Here is a 22,550-nt window from a genome sequence, read left to right as displayed (position 1 = left end):
TTTTACGAGTTAACCTCCTCTTCAGTGACGTGAAAACATTGGTTGGCGTAGTGGTACTTTCACTGCTCTGCCCATCAATCTGCACAGAGGCGGGTTGTTCCAGAGTTGTTGTTGGGAGTGGAGTTTCAGTGACTGTCAGGTTAGTAGGAGGCGTGTAGGATGTTACCTTTAAACCCCAGACTAGCAATTCCTCGCTTCTTCAGGATTCACCTTGATAGTGATAATAGGACAGTAGTCCTCAAATGTGAGATGGATATGATGACTCCTTCTTCAATGTTTTCTAGCTTATCAAAACATTTTAGGAAGTATCCACTTCCACTATGACGTAACAATATCGTGAGTACGATAGGTTTTAAGTGTGTCAAAGGTCATCAACAAATCAATGTAACTTTTGCTGTACACTCGCTTTTTGCCATAAAAAATTAACTTTTTATGTCGTGTTAAAATCGGTTAAGCAAACTTTGATAGCTTCACAATTTGGACAATATCGATATTTAGAAGCTAATTTTATTTTTCTTGTCGATTGCACATGTTCAAGAAACTTTGCTCATGGACACTACCACATTAGTGTACTCCAACGTCTCCAACTCAATGAGACTGGCAACTTTCTTTGCATATCTTGTGAAGAATTCATCCATGGTATCTTCCCCAAACTCAACGGACAAAAGAGGATCAAAAACAGCTCTAATGGACTTGGCTACGAACTCTCCTTTCATTTTGCTATCAAGTATAGAATCATCGACATCCTCGTGAAGATTTGCATCCCAACCTATGTTGAAAGTCCTCAATGTTTGAATGGCAAAAGATCCTTCTTCTTCAATCACTTGTCTAACTTCTTCGGCAGTGGCACCATATATAGGTAGATCAAAGAAGTCTAATTTTTTCTCTTCAACCAGACCCTATAAATCACAAAGAATAAATAAAACAACCTTATTTTCTTATTGCTGGTCTCTAGAGTCTTTCAAATTTCTGGCTTTAGCAAGCACAAAATATACACCACAAGGGTCATCCAATGCAAAACAACATGTGAAATAAATGATAAAATAATAAAATACGACCTTTCTAAAAGAAAACATATAAATTGTTATAAAACTTGGTGTAAATTCTGGTTTTAAATCATAGTTCAAACTGAACACATGTGCTTTTCGTTTTGGAATTCTAATGTGCGATGTGAAATCAAAAGGAAAATAATTTAAAGCGAAGTTATGGTTGTGATATTTCTTGGCTTGGAAATGTTTGACACGTACACAAAAATACAACTGCTTTTTGGCCAAACATCTATCAGACCTCATCTCTTACCTCTTGAACCATGTCATTGAGTACCATTCCAATTACCTCTACAGGATTACCAATTTTATGAGTTTCATCTCTACCAATTAATGTAAGTAACATAACACCATCTGATTTTAACTCCACTGAACGTGATTTTAGAAAAAGTTTGAAATTCTTTTCAAATTGGTTGAAGTATGCTTCACGGATAGAAGGAGAGCTTGTATTTGTTATATAAACATTTCCCTTGTTGAGTGGTTCGTCTATGTTGGTCGAGCTTTTTGGTGCCTGCATGATACCATGTCAAGGTTGAACAAAAATAAAGCTACAGTCAATTTAGCATTTTTTGGGTACGTGTAAAGTAAAAATCTGAATGAAAGATACTACATCGCAATGATACATAATTAGGTTGGGTACAATTGACCTGAGATAGCCAGTGGAGACTGTAGGAGGAATGAAAGAAATGGATGTAATCATCAGGAAAAAGCCTTCCATAGAAGTCTCCAGGTGTTGCATGAATAAAACATCGTCCATGGTTGTCGTTTTTTTCTTCATGTATTCTTTGGAAGAAGTCAGGGATCAACTTGAAGATGGTGTTGAAATCATTTCCAAATAAATCATTCATGTAAATTTGAAATACACGTGGCTTACGATGGTTTATGCTCATGCTAACATTATCCATTATGCTTAACATGTTTGACACAAAAAAGAGTGAATTTGGCCCCGAAGAACATCCCAAATCTGCTACTTTCCAACACCTTTCTGAACTAAAGTTTGACATCAACCGTTTTACAGTATCTTCAAGTATAGGTTTCACCATGCTTGCCACTTTTCTCTGCTACAAATTTAACTTGGGTTACCTTCCTATAATATTGAATATGACTTATAGGAAATTTGCAAAACAAAAAAGCAGACCATCTTTCTATTTTATTCTGATGTATAGGTTGTACAGATGATACTCTTTTTTTCTGTTTCTGAAGCAGAAAACAGATAATACCTGAAGTAAGGAGTTTTTGGTATAGCTGGTTTCTCCATCCCCTCCCTTCATATGAAGCACTCTCTCGGTTGCCATTATGTAATGCATGGACTCTCAACAATACAAAAGTGACCAAGAATTATGTTAGGCTTTGAAAAGTTTCAACATTTATATAGGAAAGAGTATTATTTTGACACTCAACAATAACACAAAAGTCATCAAGAATTATCTTATGCTATGAAAAGTTTCAACATAATATTTATATAGAGAAGGGTATTTATTTTGACACTCAACAATACAATACAAAAGTCACCAAGAATTATCTTAGCTATGAAAAGTTTTAACATTTATACATAGAACGGTACTATTGTTTTGACACAACAACACAAAAGTCACCAAGAATTATGTTAGGTTATGAAAAGTTTCAAAACGTAATATTATTTTGACACCCAGTAAATTTTTACACACACTTTATATCTACTATATTATCCTTCGATACAAAAATACAACTAAAAGTAAATTGTCAAGTGTGCATTTAATAAAAACAAAAAAATCTTATAGATAGGTCCGTTAGGGTGATCCGTTTGTTAGGATGAGTATGAGTCATTTTTTTTTCTTTGAAGATGAAATTCAAAATATGCCTTGTAAATTCAAAAATCATTTTTTGACAAAATTACTAAATAGAATAATTTTTTTATAAAAATTAAAAAAATAAAACAATAAAATTTTAGGATATTTTTTACCACAAATTATTGTTTGACAAAGTTTATCAAATCAAACTTTGTTAAACTATCATTTTTCTTTAAAATTTATAAAAGGGAAACAAGCAACAAATTCATAGAAATACTTGATCAAGACTCGTGCTAAGAAACAAAAGTGGTCCGATAGAAAGGAGAAAGCCTAGCACGTTTCTTTTTTATTCAATAATGAAAGATATTTTTTTATTTTCATACAACAACCTACGTTTATCTTTTATTCAATAATGGAGGATATTTTTTATTTTCATAACCTTAAAGTTGGGAGACTTAATTACACTTTTTCTATAAGCAATGAAAATATTATGATATAAAAAAATACAATATATAATATTAGCATGTCATACTTAAAATAAATAGAAAATTAATTACAATAATTCAAATTTAAATTTAGGAAGATATTAATATATCAGAAATATTTTTATAAAATAGTTGAGAAACAATATTTATCGCGTGCATAAAATGTCTGTATGCCTCGAGATACACATTAATTATACATGCATCACTCATGGGATTAAAGTAATATATATATATATATATATATATATATATATATATATATATATATATATATATATATATATATAAAAGTACAATAATCGAAAGAAATAAAAATTAATTGATAATTGTGTGTAAAGCTGGAAATGATTTAAATAAGGATTAAATGTTTTTGTCCTGAAATATTTTTAAGAACTTTGTTTTGCCTTTAAAATAAAATATATATACTTGTCTTTAAACTAAATAGTTGGAATGAAAATAGGTAAACTTAATTATGTTTTTATCGTTTGAAATTCAATCAAATTTGTTTTTGTCAATATAATATAATGAAAAAAATATAATCATTTTATTCTCAAGCTTCAAAATATATTTCTAGCGTTGAGATGGACCAAAATATAATTTTTGATATCCAATCTATATTGTTTTCGGTCCATTTAAATGGATTTATCACAAATGCAAATCCATAAAACTTTCTATACTAATTTCAGAATCGATATAAATAGTGAACTTTTATACCAGATCTAAAATCAGGAATAAAAAATCTACTTGGAAAGAAAAATTCTATATAAAAAGTCACTTTTTATACTAGCAAAGGTGCAATATGTACAAAACGTGCCATTTTTTATACTTTTTAAGGCCATAACCAATTTAAAAAATGAAATTTTATACCAGTTATGGCCACAATATAAAAAAGTGATTTTTTTAATAGAAGTTTTGTTTGTAATAATATCCAACACAGCCACATAAGCCACAAAAGAGATATTTTCATTCAAAGTTGTAATAACATAATATAATCTAATATTTACAAGAAATAAAATCCTAACATCACCTTTTATAAACACTCAAAAGAAACGAAGCCCAATGCTCATGAAACTTCGTTTAAGACTTCTTTCTCCATTGGAGATGCGTCACAAAAAATATACACTGAATAATTTCAGTCAACAATCTTTTAGTGATAAATACTTAAGATGTGGGTTAAAAATTGTACATCTTACCAGATTCCATCAGTCAACAATGTTTGCCGAAATGATTCTATGCATGTTGCTCATCACATAATATCCATACTCATAGCTCTCTAGTTGATGCAAGCACTACAAGTTAAATTCATAGAATATCATAAACTTGATAATTGTATTTCAATAGTCTGAAGATTAACTACTTAGAGTTGGCGTAATGAACTACAACTTTTTCTAGAAGCGATTTGTACTCCCTACAACATCGAATAAGCATCAACCACTCTATATATTATATAACACAACAAATAAATTAATAAAAGAGTTACACATTTATTGTACTTTTAATTGCCAAAGTGTTATGTTTCTTGTGTAATGAACACAAGAGAATCACAAGAGACTGTCACTAGTGCATATTTGACATTTTATTTCGCCTTATAGGCCTCGATTATAGCTGAACTGAAGCCTATAAGGAGGCAGTGGCATTTTTGCAATTTCGTCAGGCTTTTGGCCTCGGGTCTTTAAGGACCGAGGCGATAAAGGGGGTTTTAGGCCTCGGTTACAAATTAACCGAAGCATATAAGGCAGCCTAGTTTTCAAATTTTCAAAAATGCCACCAGCATCAGGCTTTTGGCCTCGGTTCTTTAAGGACCGAGGCAGTAAATGGGGCTTTTGGCCTCGTTATTAATTGAACCGAGGCCATAAAGTCTGTTAAAATTCCCAATTCGCGAATCCTAACTACTATTCATCGTCTCCCCAACTCTCTTCTCTCTGTGCGAATTTCTCCGCTCTACCACCACCACCACCACGCTCCACCTCCGTTGCCGACTAGCATCCGCCGTCAATAGTTGTGCGTCATTACCTCCGTCGCGCTATCCAGGTTCACCGATTGCAAATCACCTCTCTCGTTGCGGGTTAGTTCGAAAACTCTGCGCGAACTTCACTACCACCACCACCACGCTCTGCCTCTGTCGCCGACTAGCATCCGTCATCAATCGTCGCGCGTCGTCAATTAAATCTTTGTCCCTCGCTCCTGGTGAGTTCGAAAAATTAGTTTCCCTACACATTTTGTTGTTTTTTTTTTTGCCATTTTGGTTCGTTTATGTTGCTTTGATTTTTCTTTCTATTATGAATTGTAATAGTTTGAGTTTTATGGTTTCATTTTTCATGATTAGGTACTCTTGCATTGTGGATTTTTGAATTCTCAATTGTGCATCTTCTTTGAATTTATTTTCTTCTCAGACATCATTGGCAATTACTTGTGGTTTCCCTAAGGGAGAACCTTGATGTGTGGTTTTGCTCTTTGCACCGCCTTCCCCCCAACCATCTTAGACAAGTGATAGATTGGTAAGAAACCTCAATCTCAATCTTATGAATATGACATGTTATATAAAAGTATCCTAACTTATTCCCTTTATCATAGTTCAATTATTGGACATAACATGTTGTTAGAGAGATCCACGACTAAGGCAAAATGTCTTGCATGGTGCTCCCTTCAGGTTTGATATTTCTATCCATATATTTATAATTGTTTGATTTGATTTTCTACCTTAATTAATTTTAATCTTTTTGATGTAATGTAGTATAATAGACAAACTGGTTCATATGAGTGCGGTTACTATATAATGCAATGGATGACAACCATTGTGCGTGCTCGTATTACAACTAATTGCGAAATGGTAATATATATTTGAATTAAAACAATTACTTTGTAATATACTAAAGTTTGGTATACTAAAGTTGTTTTTCTATATACTAACTTAAGTTAATGTTAATGTCTTATTTTGCAGATATTCAAGCGTCTTGTGCCAATTTCCACGAAGTCCATAAACTTTGGTAGGATAGCATGTGCAAAAGTTCATAATTCAAATGTACAATAGTATTGATTAGGAAATATGTATTTGGATTGTGAATATTCCAACTATCTTTTAAATGTTTTTGAATTGTGGATGTTTGAGAAAATATTCTGTTTTGGTTTGTGCTGTTCTGTGAAAAATATGCAAGTTTAAATGTGGGAATCACAATAAAACAGAAAATTTATTTAAAAAAAACAGTAGAATAGGCCTCGACTCTTACCAAAACCGAGGCCAAAAGTGGGTACACTAGTGCAGAAATTGATTTTTACCTCGCCTTATATGCCTCGGTTGTCCAGGAACCGAAGCATATAATGGCGCGGTGGCATTTTTGCAATTTCAGACAACTTTTATGCCTCGGTTCAGCTTAACCCGAAGCAAAAGAGATGTATATGCTTCGGTTCGCCAAAAACCGGTGCCAAAGGAGGCTCATATGCTTCGGTTACACAGACCCGAAGCCAAAAACCCACTAGTCGTTACCTCTTTGGCCTCGGGTGGGTCTGAATCGGTGCCAAATAGGGCTATATGCCTCGGTTCAATTAATAACCGAGGCCATATGGTTTAATTAGGGCACCAAATTCGCGAGCCCCCTTTCTTTTCTTCTTCCCCGCGCCCCTCTCTGCAACAGTACCCTTTCTCTTCTCCCTCTGGCATGGTTGTTCCAGGCGCAGTGGTGATGGTTGGATGCGCTGCTGCCTGTGCTTCTTCTTCTCCTGTGATGTGGCTGTGCGACGGAGATGGTGGAGTTGCGGTGGCTAGTGCAGGTTCCATGGCTCGTTGACGCTGCTGTTGCAGGTTGTGTGTCGCGGCGCAATGAAGCTTTGCGTGAGCGTTAATGGTGCATATCAGTGTTGGAGCGTTGCGAAGAATGCATCTTGCTCTCGTTGCTGCAATGGAGGCGTTGGTCACAGTTTCAGATCTGCGAAGCGTTGATGATGGTTCGAATCTGGCTCGCGTGCAGGCAGTGGATCTGTGTTGATGGTGAACGTTGCAGGTGCTGCCTTGGTGGTTGCAAGTCCATACAATGCTGTTGCTATTGCGAAACGCTGGCTATTGTTGCGGTGTCGGAACTCGCGGTCACGGTGGAAGAAGATGGTGGTGGCTGCTGCTTTTCGCTGGCGAGGTTACAGAACACTATGGCTCCGGTTCATTTAGAACTGAGGCATAAAAGGAATTTTATGGCTTCGGGTAACGACCGAGGCCAAAAGGGGTGTCTTTAGGCCTCGTCCCAATATGCCTCGGTTCCAGACCCGAGGTAAAATGAGGAAAACAACCGGGGCAAAAAGCCCTTACTGCACTAGTGGTATATTGCCTCGGTTCATACCATAACCAAGGCCAAAGGTCCTGCGAAATTTTTCATTTACAAAAAAAAATTTAACACTTATGGCTTTGGTTCTCCTAGACCCAAGGTAGAAAATAGACTCTATGGCCTCGGATGATAATCGAGGCCAAAAGGGGGTGCCTTTTGGCCTCGCCCCAATATGCCTCGGATCTAAAACTTAGGCAGAATCACGAAAGTAACCGGGGCCAAAAGCCCTCACTGCACTGGTGTGTTGAGGAAGAATTACTAGCAACTACTAGTACCCTTGTATATTCAAACAAATATTAAATACAATTAAGTTTTACATAAATATAATTTAATTTATAAAAGACATACTTATTGTTTCAAATAAGGTGCTAAATACACGTGTGCACCTCTTAACCTTTATTCTTGATGCCTTTAATGGCAATAAGGTCAATCAATCCATATATATATATATATATGTGTGTGTGTGTGTGTGTGTGTGTGTGTATGTGTATTCTTCCTCTCAGTGCATCTACAATGTAAAGACTTTAAACATTGAAATTAAATGATATTAAAATAACATATTGAATATATTCAAACTTGAAAAGTAATAAAAGTTTATTTACAACAACAAAAGTTTTAATACTGATGCACATAACATACTAGAGAGAACTTCAAAAACATCCTTTTGACATATAAAAAAAGGAGGCTAGAAGTCCTATCTGTGACTTCGACAAACATTTCTAACTGTATAGCTTATAAGGAGATCGTCGTTGCAATTGCACAAAGTTTCCAGAATTGTCAGTTGTGATGATTGTGGTGACGATTCATTCACATCTTCCCCCCCCCCTTCTACACCAACATGTTATACATATTTAAATAATTAAATAACATTAGTCTACACCAATAAAAAAGGAAAATGCATAATAAAAACAACTAAGGACAATTAATTGGCCAAAGGATAAAATATCCAAGGGCCTACCCCACTATCTCAACCTTTTAAGTGGGAACAAGAACTCGAGTAGTAGCATCTTGAACGTCTACAACCACCACCCTCATCATATCAACTTTAATGGTTTCATGGTGTATCGTTGACTCCAATGTATACATTTTACCTAAGGTAACCAACAATATTTGTAAAATAAGTCAAACAATATAATTCACTAAACAAGTACTTACCAAACTATCATGTGAGTCACTAATTTATTAGGCCCACACTGATTTAATTAAGAAAAATAAAAAGAAGGTATTTTTTATGGGCTCCTAGCCCATTATGCAATTTAAAATAAGCAACCCTTCCATTAGATTTGTTATGATAGAAAATAGTGTGAGGAGATAGAGAGATAAAAGTTGTGAGTGCCTCTAGTGAGAAAAGAAAAAAAGCCATCAAAGAGAGTGAAAAAGAAGAAAAGAGCAACTAGTTTATCATGTACAAGTTTGTGCAAAGAAGCTACATTGGAGAAAAGGTTTTATTCCTCATCTCATTTATTGGGGTTCCCTTTGTTGTTTATTTAAAGTACTTATTGAGGTTTGTTATCCACCTTATTGGTGAAGAGAATAATTCTCTATTGATCCTTCGAATCTCCAAGAAAACTTGTGGTGTACCCAATAATTATTATTAGTGGAAGATTTTACTAGACTAGGTCTCTTGAGTTTTTTCTCCATATTGAGGTTTTCCCATGTTAAAAGTTTTGATGTTTGTTGGTTACTCCCTTCTCTATTTTATGTATTTTATTATTTTTCATATTATTTATTTATGAAAGATTTGATACGGGTTTTTCTTCCAGTTGTTTATCTGTTAATTTTGAAATCTTCCCAACACAAACAATATAATTAGACAAATTACATAAAGCCACCAAGCAGTCAAGGGTATTATCAATTAACAGCTCATAATCTACATCAATAGTGAGAGAAGCCTTTTGAGGAGGAACATCACAACTCTCTTTTGTGCTTATACAAATAGGACAAGTTTTGTGAGGGGATTGCTAGGTTGGGCTAAGAGAGAGGCTAACTTTGCTTGCATGTCTGCTAACAACTTTGCCCTTATATCACTAAGTTGTGCTTTAGTATTATGAGCTGACGAAGGACCAAAGAATTGTTGGATGCGTACAAAATTTCCTGCACCACAAACATGTCCAAAATGCTTTGGACAACCAATGACAATCACCGATATGTCTTCATGCCCCTAGGAATGAATAATCCGTGTGTTTTGATCCACCAACTCAACCTACAATCCAAAAATTTGAAGGTACAATTACAAAAATATGTTAATAAAAGTTAAAATTTGCAATTGGTTTGAGTTACTTACAATGCACCTAACTACGCTTTGTGCTTCTTCAAATGTGTAATCCCATGGTGATCTTTGGCGAGCTCTCTTCCATGTATTATGGCGAAGAGGACGAGTCACCATAATCATGGTAGAAATTATTGTTAATAAATTTTATTTAAATATTTAAAAAAAAATTAATCGAGTGATTAAAATAAAATTATTAGCGGAAGAAACATTAATTGTATAAAATTTAATTTTATGTATGTATTTTTTATGTAGATTTATAAAATAAAATTATTTTTTACAAAAATATTTTTCTTAAAACTTATATTATATAACTCAATTTATTTAAATTCAATTTTTAGAAAAATAAAAATTATTTATACTACTATTGTCTTATATAATTTTATATCAACTGTAAAATATATTCTTTTATATATATATATATATATATATATATATATATATATATATATATATATATATATTGTCTTTAGAAGTTGTGTTTTTTATTGAATTAAATTATATATTTATTTTATCTTTGAGTTTTTATTTTATGAAAATCATCTAAATCATTCTCTCTAGTAAACAGCATGTAGGCTTTTTTTATGTGACAACAAAAATTTCATATTAAACTATAATATAATATAATTTTACTCTACTTAAATGTCACAACATAATATATTTATTAAAAAAAACCATGATATTCTGTCGCTCACATCTATTTGTTGTAAATATTTAGATTAATCAAATATCTTAGAAATCTAATCGATTAAATTGTTCCACATTATTTCTACAACTAGACCTAATTGATTCAATGCGAAAAGGTGATTTTCACAGAAATACCGATCTAATCTTTTAGATGTTAGACGTAATCAATTAAATGTGCTTCTTGTCTTCTTATTATTTTTTTAGCACTAACATAATGGGTTAAACTTTTATCCTAATCGATTAATAGTGAATTACACTCAGTTTTTAAGTTTTTTGCTGATAAAATGAAAATATACTTAACCATTTTGAAAACATGTTGTTTCAAGTCATTATCTAGTTCAATTGATTAATAAATTAATCTTTCAACATCAATAGAAGAAGGTTCTTTAAAAAATGCATATTATTAAAAAAAAATGTCTTTGTACTAATTTTTACATCCATTCCTCTTTAATTTATATGTACTAAAGTAAATATCTTGAAACCAAATTTCTGAAAATGTGATCCTTCTATCATTTTTCAAATTTATGATATAGTAAAAGTTTTGGGTATCACCTAAGAAAAATTTTTTATTGTGTGGTATAAGATATTTTCATTTTTACCATAAGTTTAACATTTTGTGAAATCTTGTATTTATTATCGAACAAAGTTATGAACTTATTGGTGTGATTAAGATGTATTTGGTATTTGGAAATTTCATAGACTTCTCAACCATAATATTTGTGTTTATGGTATTTGGAAATTTGCAAAACCTCAATATTTTTTTTAGTTAATTGTTTTAGTACTCATTATACCTATCATATTTCACGTAGGTAAATTACCATATCGGTATAATTATGATTCTTGTAACATCCCAATTTCAGCATCTTAAAACTAATAAAAATAGGGAGTTTCATCATAGTTCTAAAACAGATAATCTAATGTACACAATATATTAATACAGTCTTACAAAAGATATGACTATAAAAATATATCACTTATACACTTAAACTAAACTAATAAACTTTATATTTAAACTGACAATTGTTAAACCTCCCACTGGAAACCTCCTCCTCAACACTAAAACGATGGCTCTTCATCCTCCAAAAGTGCCTTTGACACTGCAACCACATCTGCTCCACCGAATAGTTGATCATCGCAAAAGAAAAACATACAACACCAGACAGACACACAAAAAGCAAGGGTAAGCTAATCTGATAAGAAAAATCATGCAATTCAATTATAAATAAACCATGCAGTCTTTCTCATTTTTACCAGAATCACATAGGCCACCACAAACATAGTACAGATATATTACTCTAGACTCAATATCCAGATCATGTAAGCGACATCGGATCTCTTGGTGGTGTGCACCTGTGACGGTTCTCAAACTCTGCAGAGTTTGGACATAAAGGGTTATCACCCAACCACTCCCAAGGTAAGTCCCATTCGCGTCTGTTACTGAATCAGGTCCACAGACTAGGACCTCCTGCTACTCCTCCCAACATAATCCATTATGCTCTACATGAGCCTTAATGGTTATTGGAGCGTTAGGATACCAACCAAAACTGAGTCCTTATGTCCTTACAGACACTAAAACATTCCTCTTAGAATTTCCCTTGAAATCCTAATTCAACCACATCTTCTCATATTCCAACTTCATGCAATTTCACCACACATATTACAAGTCATAACAATTCATGCATATCATAACTAAGTTCACATTTTAACATTTTAACATAGCTTCATCCATTAGAAACAAGGGGAAAACACTCAGCTGTAGGGGTTCTCGCCCAAGCTGGAAGGTCTCGCCCAGGCAAAAGGGCTCTCTCGCTTAGCGAGTCATTCTCGCCTGAGCGAGGCTCGAAACAGAGAACAACCCAAACTCTGGGCGAATTCTCGCTCAAGCTAAGTTGTCTCGCTTAGACGAGAGAGACTCTCGCTCAAGCGAGACTGGCTCGCCTAGGTGAGATCTCGTGCAAAGACAGGGGATGAGCTTCTGGTGTTTTCGCTCAGGCGAGAGTTGCTCGCTTAGGCGAAAATACCAGATTCCCAATCTGTTCTCACATGCAACAGTCCATAAATCTAGCACAATCCAATCATACACTCAATTACACATTTCAAGCACTCATAAAACACCCAATCATGCAATTCAAAGTCATCAGAATGATTTCTATACGAAATTCAAGCAAAACAGTTAGCTTCCCTTACCTGTTATCTTGTTTAAACAGCTTTATAAACGTTAATGCCTTAAAAACGTCAACACCTCTAACTCCACAGGATGCTCTATCTACACATAGAAACATCACAAGAACGATCAGGACATACCGTTATGATCACTGATCAGCAGAGACTCATACTGATAATTAAAACGTCGCATGCAAGCGGAAGAAGGCTTGCATGCAACAGAAAACAGAAAAGACTAAAAAAAAGAGCAAAAACTCAACTTACGCGAATGGAGAAACTGATCGGTCCAATTTGAAGAGCTCGCCGAGAGGATCAATCCTACGGTCTCGGTTCTTCAATCAGACGACCAGATAGACAGAACCTCTAGAGACAAGTTAGAGAACTCTAGAAAAGTGATTTCTAGAGATATAGTGTGTTTTAAAATAATGAAACTTGTTTATAACAATTCTATTTATACTAAAACCTTTTAATATTAAAATAATTGAGTCTCACTATTTTTAAACCACTATCACTTTTAAAATGTCATTTTCTCGGGTCTTACAATTTTCATTAATCAAATTTAATAAAACATCCCAGGTTCTTATTAATGATATTTCATGTTGCTAAATATTGGTTTTTAGAAAGCAGCAGCTTAATTGTTTTTAATTAATTCTTAAACTATTAGTGTTTCGGCTGTAGGGACCAAGAGCCTACTAAGAACCTCATTGATCTTACTCCTCTTCTTGAAAACTCCTCTTCTCACAACTGCAATAACTTCTTCTCCAAGAAATTCACTTCCTCGCTCGATCGGTTGCACAGACGATCGGGGTACCTGTCTAAAAGGCTCTGATGCTTAAGTTAGTTAAGGGCCAATCAGTGTATCAGTACAATTGCCGTAATAAATGCGAATTAAAGATCCTCACCAACCTACCTTTGGGCCCTATTTATAGTTTCCGGTGTGGGCCTGTGATTAGGGTTCCTTAATCACGGCCCAATGATCCTCTAATCAAGATTACTGGCTTGTTTAACGTTAATTAATCCGATTGACTGGTGTTGTTTGGTCGTGCGATCGATGGCTGCTTGACTAGGCTGGTTATCTTCTGATTTTAACAAGTGAATAATTCATTTATAATTGATCGATCGATGGCCATATATAAAGCGCTACGCGAATCAATTAGGATATTGATCGACCGATCGACCTGGTGGCTGATCAGATGATTGTTCTTTATAAGTTAAGACGCTATTCGTGTGGGACCGAACGACCGACGATCCTTTGGAGAGTAATGCGTAATTAATATGTGGGCCGATCGACCGATTATTGTTTACGATATAATATGTTTTTCGTTTGTGATACCGATAGACTGATGGCCCTTAATATGGTTCGTTTGCGAGACCGATCGACCGATGGTCCCTTACGATGTAATACATGGTTCATTTGTTCAACCGATTGACCGATGGTCCTATACAGTTCATTCGTGAGGCCGTTCGACCGGTGGATATGTTTTATATACGAGCCCTCCCAGCCTTGTTCGATGGACCTGAGGACTGGGCATGCCCGATGGCCCGATGGGGCATACAGTACAATTAGTATGAAGTGGAGTACTATTAATTAATATATTCTTTTATTGTTAAACTTTATAAAATTGTGTTTATCCGATTGGACATTTAGAGGTGTACAACTCCTATATCTAATAACTTTCATTAAAAAATAATGTCGTAGATAATTTGATATTTAATGAAAAAGTCTAATTAACATTAGATGTCGATATTGTTTAGGAATAGAAGTAAATCTAATTATTGTTTAGATATCTTACATGGTCTTTTGCAAAATAAACCTGAGTTTTCATGTTACTTAGATTAACTATTGAATTGCCAGGGAAAGCAGTATGAATATAAGAATTACCTAAGAACGGATATATAATCAGACAGTTTGTTATTTCTTAAAACCTTATTTTACTTATTATCTAAGAAATACTTGTTATATTTAAGTAATCGATATTTTTTAACTTATTTGATAACTCCTACTTAGAAAGTTGACTGAGTTAAAATTTGGTACAATTTTTCATTCTCTCTTTATATTATTTATTATTTATTATTTACATAAATAGATTTGTTATTTATCTGTTTATGGATGATTTATGACATTTTGTTTAAAAATTTTATAGAACAATGTGGGTCATTTGTGTTTTCGATTGATTAGTTAATTAGCCAGTTTTTTGTTTACCAATTTTCTTTGAATCTTATTATTCTTTGAATCTTACTATTATGAAAATAAAAGTACTTTCTTTGATGTTAAAATTAATTTTTCTTGTTTGAATCAATTAAATTATTGTAAAATGGAAGACCATTTTATTCTTGAGCATAGAAGTGAAACCGTATTAGTGTCTAGTCACCTAGTTATCTAGGATATTCATGTCTTGATGAATTGAGAGTTAGTTCATTTTTTTTTTCATTTTGACTCAATGAATATGTTAATCTTTATACGAAGAGGGTTGTGTCATGAGAAGAATCTGATTATGATAACGGAAATGTTTGAATGGGATGAAACAGAAAACAAATGACTTCTTCAATAAAATTTGTTTAACTTCTTTAATAGGACTAATCCCTATTCCGATTTCATATTTCTGCAGTATCACTCAAGCAAAAATTATGGGTATAATTAGGAATTACTGTAGTGTCCCATTTCAATAGATAAATCTATCTAAATAAAATATCGTACATATTACAATATCCAAGGATACGAGACTTAAAGTATAAGGACTTCGTAACCATTTAAATATTCAATAAAGAAAAACTAAGGCACACCACTGTACCCTTAACAAAACAGAAAGATTCGTTAGATGACCAAAAGTTTGCTCATAAGCAAGGGATTACAATATAATAATAACTCTTCAACGTGAGCTCAACAGCGAGCCCAACACCAAACCCTGTCCAACTAAGCTACAACATTCCCGTCACCACTGTGATCACCAGGAGTTCCCACATCTGCTCACATCAATAAATTGATGATCATCGCAAAAGGAGAAACCACACACGAGACACACAAGCAAACAGAAAGGGTAAGCTAGAGTAAAAAGGTTTTATCATACAATTTAACATATGAATTTAAAAGCCAAGAACACATAAATCACTCAACCATGTGATAACAACCAACAAGACTCTAGGACACATATATCCAGATACATATAATCAGTCTAATTCATTGGATGTTTGCACTTGTGGTGGCCTCTACTACTCTACAGAGCCATTGCCAATGGGTTTCAACCTACCACACACAAGGTTAGCCTTCAAGCATCTAAGGTCATTATCCTGCCAAAGACTAGGGCCTCTGCTACTCTCACCACTTGAGTCAGTACGCTCTACGTGAGACTAACTGACTCTTTAGAGCTTCATGATGCAATCCTTACTTGAATGCTTACTTAATTATATATTGAGGCACCGCCACGAAACCTTACTAAGAGGTTCATGAAATTACGTCCATTACCTGAGGCACCACCATGAGCTCTCACTAAGAAGGTCATGGAATTACATCCTTACATGAGGCACCACCTTGAACTCTCACTAAGAGGATCATGGAAATACGTCCTTACATGAGGCACCACCATGAACTCTCACCAAGAGGTTCATGGAATTACGGCCTAAACCATGAGGCACCACCATGAGATCTCATCAAGAGATTCATGGAATTATCATGCATATCAATCTCATGCCAATATACAACCACCCATCCAATCATATTTCATAATCATACAAAACTCATCAATTCCAGTCCATAAATCATATAATACATGCATATTCACACCATTCATACTTTAAATAGGGTAATCCAATCAATCATGTGACCAACAACAAAACAAAAAGAAGAAACCGCACTGGGACACATCCTTGCCCAGTTCTCGCTCAAGCTAAAGGACTCTCGCTCAGGCGAGAGAAATCCCTCGCTCAAGCCACCAGTCCTCGCCTGGGCGAGATTGCAAACAGAGGGCATGTCGAGGTCTTACTCAACATAGCCCAGCTAGGTCAGGCGAGACTCCTCTCGCTCAGGCGAGTGGCTTTCACCTAGGCAAGCCCTCGAAACATAGAGAGGGTGAGTTGCTGCTGTTCTTACTCAAGCGAGAGCTCCTCACTTAAGCGAGAGCTTTCGTTTTGTCAACCAACCCGCTTGTTTGGGCGAGTCCAACAGAACTCACATGCTCTCACGCATGTTGCCGCGACCAGAATCACACCGGAGCATTTTCCATACCATCAACATCACCACACAAGCATTCAAGAATACCCAATATTCCAATTGCAGATAAAACATTATAGAAACACCAAACTTGAAAACAGTAGAACGCTAGCTTCCCTTACCTTAGCAAAAACTACTGCGAAGGAGGTTTAGACTCTAGCGAAAAGTTCCACAGCTCCAAGAGTACCAGAAATTGGAGGGAAACGCACTACTAGCTTAGAGGAAAGGAGGAGCTCACTAAAACCCTAGCAGAGCTTTTTGCCTCAGCCGTGGAAGGAGAAAAGGTTCCTGTTTTCTAAGAATGGGGTAGAGTGATGGGGGTTATGGCTGGGAAAGGGTTTTGGGGCACCCTATGGGCTGGCCTTAGGCCCAATAGTTAAGGCTAGGTCCTTAGACTTTTAGGACAGGAAAAAGTGGGTCTTACAATTATTATTAGGGATGTCAACGGAGCAGGTAGGGTACGGGTAGTAGCTCTACCGTACCCTATCCACTCGATAAATATTCGTCCCATACCCGTACCTATATCTGTCGGGCATTCGTTATTCGGGTACCCGCCTATTTTTTTCATATCCACGGGTCCCCGCAAGTATTTACAAAATTATTTAAAAAATAAATATTTAATCATAAATTCAAATAAAATACATCATTATCATAAATTTTAAATAAAGTTCAAAGAAACTCAAGTTTATACAAGTCCAAATAATTATAAAAATAAATATAAAATGACGTTCAACACAATGAAAATTCTTTAATTAGTGCTTTGATCAACAAACCTACTTTCTCCGATTAATTTCTGAAAAATAATCAAATAATAAACCTCAATTGCCACATGCCAAGTATTCTTATTTTGATTCCATTATTTGACAACAAGCATACTATAAACGTCACTGTCTATATAGGGTTTGATGTATATGCTCAATTTCAAAGAATGGAAAGAGAAGAATGTTAAGGGGTGTACTTGGAAGAAGACAATGTACCAATGCTTGAAGCAGCTGAAAGAATGAAGACAGAAGACAAGACAAGATGTGCAACTTAGCAAAAATTAGGTCAGAATGTTTTTTATTAATATATATATATATATATATATATATATATATATATATAAGGATATTTTTGTGAATTAAAGTTTAGCGGATACGGGTATCCATAGGTACGGATACTATGGTACCCGTATCGGCCCCGTTAAGATGTGGGTATCAAAAATACCCGTATCCGTAGGTAATGTATATCCATTTTTAATATTCGTTTCCTACCCATTACGAATTTTATCCGCAAATATCCACGATTACAAATATTTTTAACATCTCTAATTGCTACCCTTACGTTATTGGGATAGGCGTTGGGTCTTATTCGCCTGATCATTATTCTAATAAATTTCATAGCCTGAAGTGGTAATTTGAGAGTGTCTCCTCATATGCAAAGCAAATTGAGGAAAAAAATCGCATGTATAAGAAGAAAGGCGGTGATCATGATTATGATTAGAATCATCACCCATCTAAAGGTGTCAATTTGGCCCCTAGCCCATGGGCCAGCCCTAGCCCACTCTTCATAAAGCCCCCTTTTAGGGGGCCCCCAAATGAGGGGGCAAAAAACAAGCCTCAAACCCCAAAGCGCTTTCTCTAGTGGGTTAGGGCTAGGGCTAAGGTGGGTTAGCCCCCTAAATAATACTACATTAAGCCAAAGATAAAGATCAAGTCGAGCGACCCAGACGGGCCCGATGACACGGAAAGGCTCGACGACCCGGACGAGCCCAATGACAAGGACAACTCTGATGATAAGGACGGGCCGACGACCAAGATGGACCCGATGACCAAGATGGGTCCTATGACCAAGATGGGCCCAAACACCAGGAAGGGCCTGACAACCCGGACATGCTCGACAACACGGACTGGCCCGACGACCCAAACATGCCCGACTACCCAAACGGGCCCGACAACCCAGACGGGCTCGACCAGCCGAATGGGCCCGACGACCCGAACAGGCGCTACAACCCAGACGGGCCCAACGATACAAGCGGGCTCGACAACCCGAGCGGCCCAATGACCCGAACGGGCCCGACGACCCGGATGGGCTCAACGACCTAGACGGGCCCGACGACCCTGACGGACCCAACGACCCGGACGGGCGCGATGACCTGGACAAGCCCGATGATAAGGACATGCCCGACGATCCGAACGGGCCCGAACAACCGGATGGGCCCGACGACCCGAACATGCGCTACAACCTAGACGGGCCCAACGATACAAGCGGGCTCGACAACCCGAACGACCCAACGACCCGAACGGGCCTAGTGATCCAGACAGGCCCAACGACCCAAACGTGCCTGACGACACGAATGGGCTCGACGACCTAAACGGGCCCGACGACCCGGACGGGTGCGATGACCTGGACGATCCTGATGATAAGGACATGCCCAACGACCCGAACGGGCCCGACGACCTAGATGGGCCCGACGAATCGGAAGGACCCAACGACCTAGATGAGCCCAATGACCAGAATGGGCCCGACGACCCAGACAGGCTCGATGACCCAAACAGGCCTCACGACCCAAACGGGCCTAATGACCCGGACGGGCCCAATGATCCAGACAGGCCCAAGGACTCGAACGGTGCCGACGACCCGTATGAACCCGACAACCCAAACGGGCCATACGACCCAAACGGGCACGATGACACGCACAGCCCTGACGACCCGAACGGGCCCGACGACTTGAACGGGCCTGACAACCCAGACAGACCCGACGACCCGAATGAGCCCAATGACTTGAATGGGTCCGAAAACACGGACGGGCCCGATAGCCCGTACGAGCTCAACGACCCGGACGGGCTTGACGACCTGGACGGGCCCAACAACACAGTCAGGCCCGACGACCCAGATGGGTTTGACGACCTGAACGGGCCCGATGACCCGAACAGGACCGACGACCCAGGCGGGCCCGAAGACATGGACGGTCCTAATCGGGTCGTCCAGCCTGTTTGGATCATTGGGCCTGTCTGGGTGGTTGGGCTCGTTCGGGTCGTCAAGCCCACCAAGGTTGTATGGCACGTCTGGGTCGTCGGGCCCCTTCGGTTCGTCGGGCCCGTCTGGGTTGTTGGGCACGTCCGGGTCGTCGGGCCCATCCATGTCGTCGGGCTCGTTCTGGTTGTCGGGCCCATCCGAGTTCTCGGGGTCCTTTAGGTCGTCGGGCTCATGCGGGTCGTTAAGTCCGTCCGGGTTGTCGGTCTCGTTCAGGTGGTCGGGGTCGTCTGGGTCGTCGACCCCGTACTTGTCATCTGTCCTGTCTGGGTCGTCAGGTTTGTCTGGGTCGTAGGGCCCGTCAGGGTCGTCGGGTCCATACGGGTTGTCGGGCTCGTTCCGGTCGTCCGGCTCGTTCGGGTCGTCGGGCTCGTTCGGATTGTTGTGCCCGTCCAGGTGGTTGGGCCCGTCCGTGTCGTCGAGCCCACCTAGTTCGTATGGTTCGTTTGGGTCGTCGGGCCCGTCTGGGTCGTCAGGCCCGTCCGGGTCATCGGGCCCATTCTGATCGTTGGGCCCGTTCGGGTGGTTGGGCCCGTCCGGGTCGTCGAGCCATTCTAGGTCGTATGGCCTGTTTAGGTCGTCGAGCCCATCTGGGTTGTTGGGCCCGTCCGGGTCGTCGAGGTCGTTCGGGCCTGTTTGTGTTGTCGGGTTTGTCCTGATTGTCGGGCCCGTTTGGGTCGTCCGGGTCTTCTGCCCCATTCGGGTCGTTGGGCCTGTTTGGATCATCGGGCCCGTTCGATTCGTCGTTCTTGTCAAGGTTGTCGGGCATGTCCGGGTTGTTCGACGTATTTGGGTCGTCGTGTTTGTTCGGTTCTTTGGGTCTGTCCCATGAATAGTAATATATTTTAAAAAATAATATATTTTTCATGTGGAAGATGAAAGCCCATGGGTTAGCCCTGGCCCACAGGACTTTTGTAGGATTTTTGGCCCTGTGGACTTCTTTGTTGGGGGCTTTTTTTCAGTGTGGGCTTTTTTGGTCCTAGCCCACGTGGGCTAGGACCAAACCCTGTGGACTGGACCAAATTGACACCTCTACACCCATCAACACCGGAATTAGGTTCTGATTTTTATTTTTTGAATATTTGATTTTATTATTTAATAAAGTTTAAAGGGGATGATCTCCAAACCGTAACAAATTTTGTATTTTTCCGAATATTTGGGTTATATTATTTAATAAAATTTAATTTTTATCATCCGAGTTATTTATATCTTTTTTTATATTTTGATTATCTTATCCGATTTGCCACAATGTCATACAAGATTATATTACAGTTTTTATTATATATTAAAATTAGACAATTTCACGTATTAATTATTATATATATATATATAATAATTAATACGTGAAATTGTCTAATATTAATATATAATAAAAACAGTAATATAATCTTGAACACAATGTAGACAACTAAGGTTATCGGAGATTATTTTATATATATATATATATATATATATATATATATATATATATATATATATATATATATATATAATTATGATCACGCTAATTCCATAACCTTATGGTGTCTACATTGTTAAGTGCATATTTAAATTATTATGTTTTTGGAAAAATATAAACACAAATTAGTGGAAGATAATTATTTTTATTTCATTTATTAAAACAAAATTTCATTTAAAATTCTAGTTTTAGTGTAAAGATAGTTAACGACACTACTAAATAGTTATAGATGCATATTATTCTTGTCTTATGTAAATGTTTTTAAAATTTATTCATTTGTATAGTTCAATTGACAAATTAATAATCATAATGAATTACCTGTATCAAATAGTTTGCATACAAAACTAGGATTGAAATTAACTTTGAAACGCAACAATTATGTTTATTTATTTAAAATTAATCTTATTTCAGTATCCGATTTTAATTTTCAATATTGATATGCATTTAAAATTTTATTGAAATATGAGAAAAAAAATACACTATATTTTTTAATATTGATACTTATCATGTTTCCATATATGTTTATATCATGTAAAGTTTTTTATTTAATAGCTATTTTTGTAAATATTTTGTATATGTGTATAACTTAAATATGTCCATAATTTTAATTAAAAGTATTAATAATAAAATATTTCAAATTATATTTCTTAAATTATAGTTTAATAATATAATAATAAAATATATTATTATATTTGAAGATAAAAATTATAATAAATACAAAGAGGAATATAATAATAATATATTATTTTAAGATAAAGATTATAATCAAATATAATAATAATAATAATAATAACAATAATTTTTTAAATCTACGGGCAAATCTCATTACATCCAAAAAATAAAATTATTTTGATTAAGATTGAGTTAAGAATATTTTAAATAAAATTAATTGTATTATTTGGTTGTGATATATTTTTAATGAAAAAAAATTATATTGATTATGCTAACTAGTCAATTTTTTATTTTGATTGTGACTCTGACTTTTAATGGATACTTTTTTGTTAAATTTATAATCAAAATAAAACTATTTGCTATTTATTAATAAATAATCCTACACAAAAACTTAAAATTTTGATCTAATATTAGGTTTTACATACATAGGACTTTACTTCCAATAAAAAAAATATAGAAACTCAA

At 36.4% G+C, this 22,550-nt stretch overlaps 1 protein-coding gene across 1 annotated transcript; it reads right to left on the bottom strand.

The window, feature by feature from the left end:
• Positions 1-493: 493 nt before the first annotated feature.
• On the bottom strand, positions 494-2,451 carry LOC114166646 (7-methylxanthosine synthase 1-like). Its single transcript, XM_028051402.2, has 4 exons — positions 2,267-2,451; positions 1,694-2,104; positions 1,300-1,557; positions 494-899 (listed from the first exon to the last, which is right to left on the bottom strand). Exons 1-4 carry the CDS (start codon positions 2,351-2,353, stop codon positions 534-536), a joined length of 1,122 nt encoding a protein of 373 aa, XP_027907203.1. The 5' UTR covers positions 2,354-2,451; the 3' UTR covers positions 494-533.
• Between the last annotated feature and the right edge of the window lie 20,099 nt (positions 2,452-22,550).

This window comes from Vigna unguiculata, chromosome 10 (assembly GCF_037176805.1).
Source record: "Vigna unguiculata cultivar grain cowpea cultivar isolate G323 ecotype 2 chromosome 10, ASM3717680v1, whole genome shotgun sequence".
Taxonomy (NCBI): Eukaryota; Viridiplantae; Streptophyta; class Magnoliopsida; order Fabales; family Fabaceae; genus Vigna; species Vigna unguiculata.
This window is presented reverse-complemented; position numbering and strand designations above follow the sequence as displayed.

What these genes read in the sequence shown, in the direction of transcription:
- LOC114166646 (XM_028051402.2), bottom strand. Translation starts at nt 2,353, where the DNA reads ATGCATTACATAATGGCAACCGAGAGAGTGCTTCATATGAAGGGAGGG. An exon ending in CCAAAAACTCCTTACTTCAG is followed by an intron (nt 2,105 to 2,266) that starts GTATTATCTGTT and finishes AATTTGTAGCAG; the next exon opens with AGAAAAGTGGCAAGCATGGT. An exon ending in GTCTCCACTGGCTATCTCAG is followed by an intron (nt 1,558 to 1,693) that starts GTCAATTGTACC and finishes GGTATCATGCAG; the next exon opens with GCACCAAAAAGCTCGACCAA.